The sequence below is a fragment of the Myotis nattereri genome (assembly GCF_964212035.1).
Source record: "Myotis nattereri genome assembly, chromosome: 16".
Lineage (NCBI taxonomy): Eukaryota > Metazoa > Chordata > Mammalia > Chiroptera > Vespertilionidae > Myotis > Myotis nattereri.
In genome coordinates this window covers 39,761,399-39,775,511 of record NC_138091.1, presented here as the reverse complement: position 1 = coordinate 39,775,511, position 14,113 = coordinate 39,761,399, and the positions used below count along the sequence as shown (strand labels likewise).

The window sequence follows — 14,113 nt, the reverse complement described above, 5'->3', positions numbered from 1 at the left end:
TGGAAGGGGGTGTCCTCTGCCAAGGCTAATGTCCCTTTCTCATTCTGGGTTCCTGACCCAATTGCACAGCTAATTTTGGTAAAGGTTTTTTTAAAAAATAATATGCTTCTGTCATATGTAAGATCAGAATGTGCCTTGCTACTGATAGAGTGACTTTCAAAAAGGACAGTACGGTGGCCTCCTCACCTGGTCTTTCATTTCGGCATAGACTTTCTCCGAGTTCAGTTCCACCTGCCGCTTAAACTCCTCCAGGGCAGCGTCTGCCTGCTGGGCCTGCAACCTCTGAACCTCAGTCACACGAGCCAGCTGCTCCTCTTTCTCCCTGGAAAAGTTCAGAGAAGCTTCAGAGTCCAAATATGAAAGAACCAGGCTTGAAAGAACACTATTTAACCTTCTCTAAAACAAAACTCAGATTTCAATTTTTTGATCCAAATTCTATAAAACTTCTCTTTGATAAGTTGACAATAACATTACTTGTCTCAGGGGAAAAAAAGGGTATAGACACATAATATGTGTTCTGATCAAAGCACAACTACTTTCAAAGATTTCCCTAAAAACAAAACTGATTGAAAGCAGGCATCTCCACGTCGGACTGAGCCCTCCGATGGCCATCGGGAACTTGAATTTGGCCAAGTGCATTTTTACCCTTCTTATATTAGTCCACACAAGAAGCAGGAAGCCTTGAGTTTTATTCAGGGTATCCCTGAGATACATGGATTCTTTTGTTTGAATACTCAAATATTTGAATATTAAAAGAGCACAGGAGAAAAGCCTAAAGTGGTGTAAATTATTTTGGGTACCTCAGCCTAGGCTTAGGTTGGCAAATGTGATGGACAGTTGTTACAAATGTTGGATGGACATTTGCTCTGGTGTTATTGACCCAAACAACTGAGAGTGGCTGCTTAGAACACTCTGTGGGAAGGACCTGAGACCAGACACAGAGGAAGGGCTACTTGGTTTGTGCATAAATAACAGCCCACTGCAGGAGACTGGGTTGCAAGAGCTACTTCTCTGCCATACTATAGAGACGAGTCCCCTGTCACTCTTACATTTTGGGGGTTCTCCTGAAAGCACCTGGAAAGACTATTTCATGATTGGGATTACAATTTTTCAAAGGTCTACTTATGCTTGCTCAGTCTGTCTATAAATGGAAAAGAAAGTATATTGGACAATAGTTTATAATAATACATGACTTACAGCTGAAATATCAGCTTTGTTCTATGAATATTGAAACTCAGTTGTATTTAAACACTTTCAATTTAATAGGACCAATATTTTCTCTATGTCATCGCATTCTTACCTACTAAGTTTAGTTCATTTACTTTATAACTAACTTATGGCCACATAAGTCAAAGTCATAAACTGTAATTATAATCAGGTACCTATTATTGACCATATTAAAAATATATATTTTAAAAATAGTTTTGAAATAAAACCTTGTACAACAAAGCATGTTGCTTTTAATTAATAACTTCTATCCTGATTTACAAATAGAAAATATTATTTTATATTAAATAACAAGTAAAAGGAAATGCGTGAAATCTCCCAACTAATTTTAGCCCCACTACACAATCTGGAGCTAATTTAGTAGTAAAACTAAAAAGCAAAGAAGGCCTCATTCAATGTAAATCAATGCTCTTGTCCAGTGAAACCATGGCAAACACAGAGCTCTGCTATTATTTAGGAATTTCTGTCTTAATATAAATAAAGTATCTGCCTTAATTTAAACAGATTATATTCATTTTAATTTTAATGAGGGATCCATTTTCATCTCTATCAAAGTCACAAAATGGAAGAAAAGACTTTCAGCATTTGAAGAAGAAAATCTGCTCCTTACTAACATGAGCACAGTATTCCTTTTTATGATTCCAAGTAGTGTCCTGTAAGAAGCAAAAAAAAAAAAAAAGTGACTTTGAAGATTAGTTTTTCAGCGGAACTTGTGGGGCCGAGTATAAATGCATCACTCAAATGCCTTAATGCTGGGCCTCCATGAAGATAAAAAGGTGGAAAGAAGATTTGCTTTTTAGTTCTGATTTATTTATAAAATGCAGTAAATTTTTCTCATCTGGATATATAAAGCACAAAGAAAAAAGAAGCTGAATTCTTATATAACCATGAGCCAGCTCAGATTAAAGGATGCTCTGAAGCACATGATTATTCCAAAAAGGCAGTAAAATGCAGGAGACTAATGGAGTACCATTTAGTATTTCTTGAGCTTTACAAGCTAACATTTATATGTGCAGGCCAACCTTAATTTGAAAATCCTCCCTTTGCACATTTGTGTACCAGCACTTTTGATAATGATGGCAGGGATCCAGCATGCATTTATAAGGCTTCACATTACAGTATACTGCATTTGCTGCCAGCTTGGCATCTCCACTGGAAACTCCAAGAAAAACAAAACAAAATAAAAAACTTCAAACAAGTTTGAAAAGCAACTAGAAGAGTCTCCATTCCCTTTCCAGCTGAGCTGGTAAACAAGACTTCCAAACAGTTATATCATCTATGTTCATGGCTTCTATTGGGCCTTAAACTGGTTAGAGTGAGTTAGTAAAAAAACACTAAGATAGAACTATCACATAAAATGCACTAAAAATAATACCTTTCACTAAGCATGATAAATAGCTTCTTCTTCACATGGTTGCTAAGACTAGTGGTCTCTGCTAAATTTCTGTTTAAAAATGGTAACCACTATGGGTAACTAAACATTTGAAACATTAAGAGTCAAAAAGGATGCCCAGCCAGCATGGCTCAGTGGTTGAGCGGCAATCTATGAACCAGGAGATTACGGTTCGATTCCTGGTCAGGTCACATTCCCAGGTTGCAGGCTCAATCCCCAGTGTGGGGTGTGCAGGAAGCAACCGATCAATGATTCTCTCTCATAATGGATGTTTCTCTCTCTCTCTCACTTTCTCTTCTTTTCTAAAATTAATAAAAATATATTTCTTAAAAAGAGTCAGGAAGGAATACCTGGTAAAATAGAAATTAGTATGGGTCTTAATATTGGAAAAATGACAATGCTCCTCAAATTGAATGCAAGGGACCCAGACTGGGTGAAATAATCTTAAAAAAGAAGAACTTATTACAAAGCTAGAGTAATAAAAACAGTGTGCTACAGGCCTAACGATAGGTCTATAAATCAATGAAATAGGATTCAGATTCCAGGAGTGAACCCTATCATCGAGCATCAGTAGCTTTTCAGCAAGGCTGCCAAGATAGCCCACTGGGGAAAGAATAGTCCTTACAGCAAATAGTGCTAAGACAACTAGATATCCACATGCAAAAGAATAAAGTTGTAGTCCTCCCTTACAACATATACAAAAATTAACTCCAGATGGGCCGCAGACCTGTAAGAGCTAAAAATATAAAACTCTTAGAAGAAAACACTGAGCTACACTGTCTTCTTAGATATAGCACCAAAAGCAGAAACAAGAAATTAAAATGTAGATAAAGAGACTTCAGCAAATTAAAAATTTTTTGTCCTGCTAAAGATATTATCAACAAGTGAAAAGAAAACCCATAGAATGTGAGAAAATATTTGCAAATCATATTTCTGAAAAAAGACTTGTATCAAGAATAAAGTACTTTTACAAACCAATAATAAAAATATAACAATTTAAAAATAGGTGAAGAATATGAATAGACATTTCTCCACAGAAGATATACAATCGGCCAAAAAGCACATGAAAGGACACTCAAGAAAATACATATTAAAACCACAATGAGATACCATTATACAACTTAGCTTGGCTATAATCAAAAGACAGATAATAACAAATATTGTTTGTTTTGCTTTTATGGGGGTAATATAAACCAAAACCACAGTAAGATATCATCTCAAACCTATTAGAATGGCTATCATCAAAAAGACAAGATAACAAGTGTTGGTGAAAATGTGAAGAAAAGGGAACCCTTGTGCACCATCGGTGAGAATGCAAATTGATACAGCCACTATGTAAAACAGTATGAAGGTCCCTCAAAGAATTAAAAATAGAACTATGGTATGTTCCAGTAATTCTTCTTCTGGATATATATCAGAAGATAATGAAATCATTATCTTGAAAAGATATCTGCACCACCCCCATGTTCACTGCAGCATTATTTACAATAGCTAAAACATTAAAACAACTTAAGTGTTCACCAACAAATGAGTAGATAAAGAAAAATACACTAACACACACACAATGAAATATTATTCAGCAATAAAGAAGGAAATACTACCAGTTGCAACAACATGGATAGACCTTATTTTACAGCAAAATACTACCAGTTGCAACAACATGGATAGACCTCTGACAGCAAAAGACAAATACAGTATGATCTCACTTATTTATGGAATCTAAAAAACCCAAACTCAGAAACAGAAAACAGATTGGTGGTTGCGAGGAGGTCCATAAACCCTTTGAAGTCAACTGGATCTGAATCATGATTCAGAAGATCCTGGCATCGCCCTCCTAGTCACTTAGCATGTTCCAGTTGCTGAGACAGGGTCCTGGCAGCAACGCCCGAGAGTCACTTGGTCAGATACTGCAGAAAACTGAGACATATGAAGAAATGTTTCTTATTCTGGGGAAACTACAATCTGATCGAGGCGAAAGATAAAAATGCAAGGGAAAAAAAATCAAAGAGTAATGTAATATTATATATTTTGTGACAAATTCTAAGTGTTATAGGAATCAATAAATGGAAAGAGGTCATGAGAGTCCGTACAAGAAAACCAGACTCAGAAGATAGAAGATTTGTCTGTAAAGTATAAATAAAGCAACATGGCTAAAGTTTTAAACAGTTTAAAGTTTTCTATAATAATTTTGTGTTAAACTAACTTAGCCTAAAATATGGGTTTATAAATAAATTAGAAGAACTCTACCTCAGCAAATGGAAAAGCAATTGACATTTTTATAAAAATAAGAAAACCTTGAGAGAATTATCCTTAAAGATAAAACAGCTACAGTGTATAGTGAAGAAACATTCCTTTAAAATCTTTAAACTTCAAAATAACCCCCAAATCTAATGTTGTTTCGTTTTAGGTTTCCTACATTTAAGAAAGTACTGATCAAATGTTCCATATATAAATTATATATCATACACACAAAGCTACATACATAACCCCCCATACATCTTATTTAGCATATCAATAAATAGTAAGGAAATATATGTTCATCCCATAAAATGACAAAGCCTAAATATTTTGAAATGGGTGCAGGACCACTTCTTGTTACTAGGGAGAAAAGGCAGTGGTGAAGTCATTCAGGCAGAATAAGTAAGCAACCAAAGCCAGATCAAAGGAATAAAGAAAAAAAGCTGAAATGTGAAGCTGAAATATTTATTTCCTTCAAAAGACCATCCGTGCCTTGTCCCTGGACATTTCAATATTTCAAAGTGGCCAGAAAATATTCTTGCTTACATTCATTACTATGTACAGTAGATCAAATTACAAATAGGACAATTTTATTTACCAATATTTTTCAATGAGAGCTTTTTGTTTATCATAAATGATTCCTAAATTATGTTAAATATATTTTTAAGTCACAATAGGTATTTTCTAGCACTTTTAGTGACTGACAGCTGCTACAAACTGTAACATTTATAAGTGTAACCATAATGTTTAAATGTCTATGCAAATAAAGTAGAGTGAACATTTACTGAGTGCTGACTATGCTCATCATAGTTTAAGCGGTTCATATATTATTTCACTTCATTTTTGTAACTACAAAAAGATATTCACTTTTTCACCAATGAAAAGAATGAAGCTTAGAAGAATTAAGTGATTTGCCCAAGTTTACACAGTAAATGGCAGAGAAAAAATTAAACCAGTCCATCTGACTTCAAAATCTAAAGCTTCACTACATCATGCTATTTCTATATATATATATATATATATATATATATATATATATATATATATATATATCCCACTTTCAAAGGCTGTTAAATCGCATTGTTTACCCTTGTTTACCCATATCTTCAGAAAAAAAATCACTTCTACTGTCATGGTAAACAACCTGCTTCTCTATTTATAATGGTCTGGCCCTCTAGCAACTTCAGTGCAAAATTATAGCTAATTTGCTTACAAACCTCAGGTGGTCATCATAATCTGGCCACTCAGTGTATGTATAAAGTTTAATAGATCACTATCTGATGTTAATTAATTGAACTTACAACTGGGTTCTTACCATAACATATTCTTACACAACATTAATATTTGCATACCCAACCACTTTTAAAACATTTGAAAGTTTAAATGTTCATCAAGCATTTACTTAATGTCTCTTGTATGCCAGGATCTGTGCTTGGGTCTAGAAATACAAGAATAATCAAGGCGTTGTCCCTGCTTCCAATACGGGAAAGAAGACAGATTCTATACTATTTTCAGTGTGATAAAGCTACACAATGATAAGAACACAATACACAAGCAAACCAGGGCCAGAAGGAACTATGTGCCTAGCGTAAAACAGAAAAGCTTCATGAAGGGCATACCATTTTGTAAGATCATCACTCAGAATGTTTAAGTGGTCAAATATATAATACACACATGCATGTTCCATATATATGTTCACCATATATATATATATATATATATATATATATATATATGTTATATATTATATATTTGTAAAATATATATTTGATATTTATAAAATAGATTTTATTTGCTTCCTTACCATGACACTTTCCATGAAAAAGCAAATCTCCATCAAGAGGATGATAAATATGGTCAGAGCAAGAAATTTCTAAAGATGGGATTAAAGTTTTCTTTGAGATATAATAAAACAATATTTTTACTGATTATAAAAGGCATAACTCTATTGATAACTGCATAAAAGTGCAGTTCCTAGATTTATGTTAGTTTTAACACCCAATCTTTATTTATAAAGATATATCATCCATGTTATACGACCATTTCTTCCCACTTAATAAAGTAGGAAGGCTCCAGTTTTCCAAAGGCTCTAGTGATTATCTTTCAGGTGCTTAATAATAAGTTCAGTCATCTGCTAACTGCTACCTCCTAGTTCATTCATTTACCATTAATGTGTGAAGTACCCATTATGTGCTAGGCACCTTGCTAGATGTTGAAAAAACATCACTAAATTAATCACGCACAGTTCCTGTGCTAAGCGAGCTTTAAGTCCAACAGGGGAGAAAGGTATTGAATTAATACTAATAAGGACAATGAATATTCAATTCAATGAACCAAGAAGAATATAGGGCACTTGTATAATGGGGGAAACCTTACCTAGGAGTTAGGATGTAAGAAAGTGATGTTAAAGTTAACTGAAGAATGAGGAGGAGTGGGTAGAAGAAACTATAGGATAAAGGCATTCCAGCATTAACGGTAACAAATGGAGAAACCGTGATAGGAAAAGTTGTAGTTAATAAAGGAAGAGAACGGAGAAAAGGGTTTGTGATGAGGCTGTGTTTCTCATATTGAAACTCTAGAGAATAGAATTTTTAGTTTTATAGAAAAACTATGATGTGTGAGATAAAAAATATAATGGATGGGATTAAAGGCAGATTATACACTGCTCAAGAAAAGATCAGTGAACTTGAAGACAGAGCAATGGAAACTAACCAAAACAAAGCATAGAAAGAAAAATAGGATGATACAAAAGAAAACAAGTCATCAGTGACAACCTTCAGCAACCTAATATACAGAGGTGGGCACAGGTAGGTTTACAGTTGTCTGTATGGAAAAAGACATGCAGACTACGATTGTCACAAAAGCTTTATTAACAGAAAAGAATGTCACAATGGCACAGTAAACATACTTTTGCCCACCCATTTGTATATTTAAGAGTCCATAAAGGAATTAAGAGAGGGATGAGGACATAAAAATATTTTAAAAAATAATGTCCAAAGCATTTCAAATTTGATTAAAATTATAAATCTATATATCCCAAAACTCAAAGAACTCCAAGCACAAGAAAAATAAAGTCTTCTATTTTTTTAGGTTAGTTCTAAATTTGAGAGGGAAAGGTGGTGTTAATTTTTGGCCTCTAATCCCTCTGAAATAAAAAAAAATGTTAATTTTTTTCAGGTTTTATACAAGTTTATATGAAGAATTTATTTCTACACAATAAATTCTACATATTCCTAATAAAGCAGTATCACTAACTTTATTTTCATTAATAACCCTCCTTAAAATTCTTAGGGAATCTATAAAAGTATGCCATTCCCATACTAATTCCGACTTTATTAGTAAAAATGTGTGATAATTTTGTTAGAGGGGACATTTAAGTTTACCTTTATTTGTTCTAAGATAAATGTCTTTAAAAATGTATTATAATAACATTGTATAGGCCACAGTTAATCTGTTTTTAAAAATAAACATAACTACTTAAATTTTTAAAACATTCTCCAACTCCCACGGCCTAAGTAAAAGGACTGTACGCTATAAAGATGCGAGCTCTCCGTGAGTGTTTCTCTCCAGTGGGGCCAGAAGAGACGTAGCTTTTCTACACTCTGGCCGCATTTCTCCGCTTCTCGCTGTGCATCTGCGCTGTTCTCCTCTTGGCGTCAGCATAACTACTCAAAACTTCAGCTGCCCAGCCAACCTTCATCATAGTAACTTTCCATGTTTTCAGCTTCTGCACTGATTGAGTTAGTCCAGGTTTTCCAGTTCCAAATTCCTGGGATCAGGAAGGAGGGCAGTGCAGGATAGGACAGTGGTTGAGAACAAGGGCTCTGGAGTCAAGCACACATTTCAAATCCACTTCCAGCTGTGTGACCTTCAGCTCTTGTGCAGTGAAATGAACATGCTGCCTCTGGATCAGGTGTCCATTTACCCAAGCCGTGTGGCAGAGAAGGGGAGGTGGCCCCATGGAGAGAACATGGCAGGTGGTTGTCAGATGCCCTGGACAGGGCATATTCTCCCACTTGGGAACTGAGCAATAAGCAATGACATATCTAGTATAAATACCATCTATGAATCATTTGGATCAAGTCATTTTATTTTATTTTTTTAAATATATTTTTACTGATTTCAGAGAGGAAGGGAGAAGGAGGGAGAGATAGAAACATCAAAGATGAGAGAGAATCATTGCTCTGCTGCCTCTTGCATGCACCTGGGGATCGAGCCCGCAACCAGGGCATGTGCCCTGACTAGAAATCAAATCATGACCTCCTGGTTCATAGGTTGACACTCAACCACGGAGCCATGCTGGCTGTGCTGGACCAAGTCATTTTAAAAAGGAGAAAAGGAAATCCACTGATTGACACAAAAGGTAGAAGTCAGCATTCTAACAGGAAGGGAGACTGAAAATAGGAATCAGAAGGCCTAGGTTAAATTGTTTCATTTCTTTGAACCCATTTCTCCCTTGAAAATGCAGACAATAAAAAACAACCATGTAAGATTCTTCTGAAGATAAATTAAAGAGAATATATATTGAAGTAATTTTGTTAACTATAAAACTTTTTTAAAGTATTGCTATATTTTCTTAGTTTATCACTCCCCACCAGAATCGCATTTATTTCACATTTCATTGCCAAAGTAAATTTTAATGGTAGTAAAACTCAAGAAGCTACATATATAAACTACTTCTAAAAATGGATTTTGCAAACTGAACTTCTGAAAAAAGCATCCAATAAGCCTAAAAATCTCATGCTACAAATTCAATCTATTGTGTGAACAGTGTCACAAATGTGTCAATAGAGGTCTCTTAAGCATCATACTATTCTGACACTCATTTAAGCAGAATTCTATGAGGACAGAGCTACAAAAAAAACCTCTAAAAAACTAGAAATTTCCTTTTCAACTTGAAGCACGGTCACCACATACTTCTGTCCTCTCCTCAAGCTTTCCATCGCACTCTCCGAGGGAGGGTTATGTCGGCGTGCTTGCTGGGGCTAAGGAATGCTTACAATAAACTGGAAACTTTGACTACCCTCCACCTAAAATGGTTTCAGATGCTCAAGCAGACTGCAGAAAGGACAGCACATGGATCCCCACCACCATTGGTACTTAAGAAAACTGTTTTTAAGAAGAAAACTATAATCATAGTTCTTAGACACTTTCCAAAGTATAGGGATAACTTTTCTCAACATCATACAAATGTTTGTATCAATGCAAAACTGAATACTTTTTAACAAAACTTTAAAAAAAAACTTTTTAAAGAATAAATGTCAATTTTAGCAGTGCCTTCTAGTAATTTATCAATTCTTTCCAACATCAAACATAATGGTACCAGTTGCAAGAAAAGTGAACTATTCTATTCTCATTAATTACTTAGAAAATTATTAAAATGAGACATTTTATATATGTAATAAATATACATTCACATCAGAGCCACAACCTACAAAATGAATGCTGACATGTTAGGGGTGTGATAAAGCTTTTATGATGGACTGGAACTTTCTCTACTAAACAAGGTGAGCCTCCTTAGTGATAATTTCAAACACTACTACCACTCAGAACTACATGATTAGTCACAACGGAGCAAGCTAAGGAACAATTAACTGCCCAAGTAAGGAACTTGAAATGTTTCTAATTATAATCACATAGCACCCCTTTAAAAAGCAAAAGCCAAATCAAAGAATCAGACATCAAAAGGCCATGAGGTCTTTCAATATAGACCATTTCCAGACCTGGTTTACTCCACATTAAACCTCCTTTGGGGTGTTTTCATTTTTCACTAAGAATAGAGATATATGGTTCAAATTACTGAAAGTTTCTTCAAAGTTCCTTGACATTTCTGTATTACACACATAAAATGAATAAATTTTATATCAATAATAAAAAACTAGAGGATTCAAATTTTTAAAAGTCACCAATTTTTAAATTTCTTTGTTAGATTTCAGGACACCAAAATTCAGGGCTTATGATTTGGTGAGGAATAAAAGCAATTCAGTGAGGAAATAAAAGCACGTTTTCTTAAGGATGGAAATGCTTGACCTTTGCTTATCTATTGTTTATTATCCTCTTCCAGAAAATCAGATCTGCTAGCTTTATTCCTGACCTCATGCTTGGATATTAACATGTTAGCACATTCGTGTCCCTGAAACATTTTAATCCTTCAGGCAGGGAAATTCTCTCTTCTCCACCAGCTCATTTTCTGTCTTTCCTTCAAAACCTAGCTTATTACAGGGAAATATTCAGGAAAGTTAGTCTTCCTCCAATGTCATTTCCATCATATACTACACTGCTACCCATTCATCAACCATACCCCATTCCCAATGGGAAAGGAACATCCCCCTGCCCCAACTCTGGGGGGCTTGGGACCCTCAATCTGGACCCTAGTCTCCTGTGCTTTTCTGTTCCAGCTGGGCTCGTCTTCACGGGTTTCTTCACACACACCCTACACTCTCCATCACTACATCTAATGTCCATTCTCTTCCAACTCCCTAGATGACTTGTACTGTATATAGGAATAAATATATCAGGTACATAAGCCACTGTGTTCAGCACGTATCTTGAGGACATCATCAGAAGTAAATCTAGGGCAGCAGTTCTCAACCTGTGGGTCATGATCCCTTTGGGAGTCAAACAACCCTTTCACAGGGGTTGCCTAAGACCATCGGAAAGCACATATATAATTACATATTGTTTTTGTGATTAATCACTATGCTTTAATTATGTTCAATTTGTAACAATGAAAAAACATCCTGCACATCAGATATTTACATGACGATTCATAACAGTAGCAAAATTACAGTTATGAAGTAGCAACGAAAATAATTTTATGGTTGGGGGTCGCCACAATATGAGGAACTGTATTAAAGGGTCGTGGCATTAGGAAGGTTGAGAACCACTAATCTAGGGGAATCCAAGTTGGCGGCCGATAGGACGTCAGCGAGAGAGAGTGTGTGAGTGTGTGGACGTGTGGGGTGTGTGTGTGTGTGTGTGTGTCAGTTATATTCCACAGGACTTTTGGGGGCTGGCGAACCAAGCTCCCCTAGCCGGGAAGTCTCTGCTACTGCTGCAATCTCTCCCAGAGCAGCTGCTCTGCCGCAGAGGCTGCTCCATCCTGAAGGGGAGAACTGCTGTGACTGTGAGCCCAGCCTCACCTCTAACCGGGGAGCCCTCAGACACCACCCGGGACCCTACAGCTACACTGGCCAGGGACCTGCTGCCTCAGCTGTGAACCCACAAACACCAAGACTCCAGCCTCCCTGGCCACCAGCTTCTAAAATGTTTGTCCGGGGGGAGATAAAATGGTGGCTGAATAGGCGGACATATCCTGCGTCTTCTCATGGAGCAGAGAGAAGAAACAGTTACATCGAATAACATCCACCCAGAATTGATGAGACAATCTGTGGCCAGAAAGATTAGAGGACGCCTGGTGAACATTAGGATCAGGGATCTGGGCTGGAGAGAGACACACAACCAAGACTAGAGGATCCGAAGGAAACTGTGCTGCACCAAGTCTGGGTCCCTTGGGGACACATGTAACACTTGACTGTGGAAGGGGGCCCACAGGGGGGCTGGCAGAGGGGGACTCTAGATCTCAGTCCCCAGCCATGGAAGGCTGCACCCAGAAAGGCAGCCTCAAGTTCTGCACTGGCCGCGCAGTGCTAGGTGGGGAGACAAACATGCAGCGGTGCTGTTGCTCTGTCATTATATTTTCCTTGCTTTTACTCACTAAACCCAGTACATAGGATCTTTCAATTACAAACACTCACCAAGGCTGCAATGCAGGTGGAGGTGGTTTTGTGGAGGCTGTGGAGCAAAACAGGAAGAGGTGACCAGGCATCCATCTCTGGGACAGTCCGGTCCCTCCAACCCTAAACAGCCATTTTTCTCCTGAAGAGTCAGCCCCTCCTGGCACCACAGCCGCAACCAACCTTGAGCCCAGCAGGGAAACAAGGATTCTGAATACCCCCAGGGAGGCCTCAGGGACTGGGTTGAGGGGCCACTGGGTCCCAGAAACGAATATAGCAACACTCCCACCTAGAGCCCATGTCAGAAATAGATGCTTGTGTAAGTATGACTGAAAGCAGGCAGACAAAGCAGGCAAACTGGTCCCACCTGCCTGAAACCAAGGCTGTGGAGACAGACACAGAGGAGTGGTGGATCACTGGGAACTTGAACACAGTGGTGACTACCTAACGGGAAACTGAGAAGTGGCAGAAAGAACAGTAGGGAGGGGTCTCAAACAAGGGCCCATGGGACATTAAAACTCAGCTGAAACAAATGACATTTCACTACTTCACTTTTTTATTTTTTATCTTTTACTTAAGAAAGAAAGAGCAAAAATATTTTTTCTTTATTTTATTATTATTTTTTAACTTTTTTTGGATTAATGTTCTACATTCTATTTTTATTTTTATTTTTTTATCATTATTTTACTTTATTTCACTTCTTCCTTTTTGCCAACCTTTTCTTCCTCACTTCTCCTTTTTTCATCCTGTTTCTCTTCTCCTGTTCCTGCTTTAGTGTTTTTCTCTCTTTCTTTTTACTTCTTGTTAAAAATTGACCTTCTTTATCTGCTTTATCAACACGTTACTATTATAGTAGTCTCTGTTAGACTACTGATATATCTAATTTCTTCTCCCATGCTCCAAGTCCATGCACGCTTCTCTTTTCTTTCTTCACTAGCCAAATTTTTTATGCTTTTGTTTTTCCTCTCCTCACTTGCTCTCTTCTTCTCCTAATTGCTCAATTAGTTTCACTCACCAAACAAGCCTATTTGCTCTCTACTCAAGTCTCCTTTTCCAAAAATAGATAAATATATAGACAGATTAAAGAAAGGAGAAATTTTTTTATTATTTTTTTCACTCTTCTTACCACTCATTCTCCTTCTACCTCTTCTACATGAACCATAGCCATTCCCCCATTCATCCAATTCCTTTATCTTACTTTCTAGAAATAAGCTCAGCCTCTTCAGATTCAGTTCCCCCTTTTTTTCTGGGTGTTTGTTGTTTACATTTTTTTGGTATGTTTGTTTGTTTTGTGTAGTTTTTTCCCCCATATATGTATATTTTCCCCCTTCTTTTTTCTTCTTTCTATTTTCTCTCTTACCTTTTTTCCTTTTCTCAAAATCATTTTTGCATTCTTTTCTCTCCCCTAATTCTCTTTTCTCTGGTGTCGTGAATACATTTGTGTTTTGATCCCTCTGTGTTATATCTTGTTGAGTTGTATTTTGTGCCTTTCAGTCAGCGTGGTAGAGAGTGAGCCACA

General features: G+C 36.7%; 1 protein-coding gene across 1 annotated transcript in view; it reads right to left on the bottom strand.

The window, feature by feature from the left end:
* The window catches only part of CEP112 (centrosomal protein 112), a 296,754-nt gene that overhangs the window by 186,932 nt on the left and 95,709 nt on the right, over positions 1-14,113 (bottom strand). Inside the window, exon 18 of the mRNA XM_081109907.1 lies at positions 187-322. Within this exon, the coding sequence (XP_080966033.1) occupies positions 187-322 (136 nt within the window). The remainder of the gene's footprint in view (positions 1-186; positions 323-14,113) is intronic.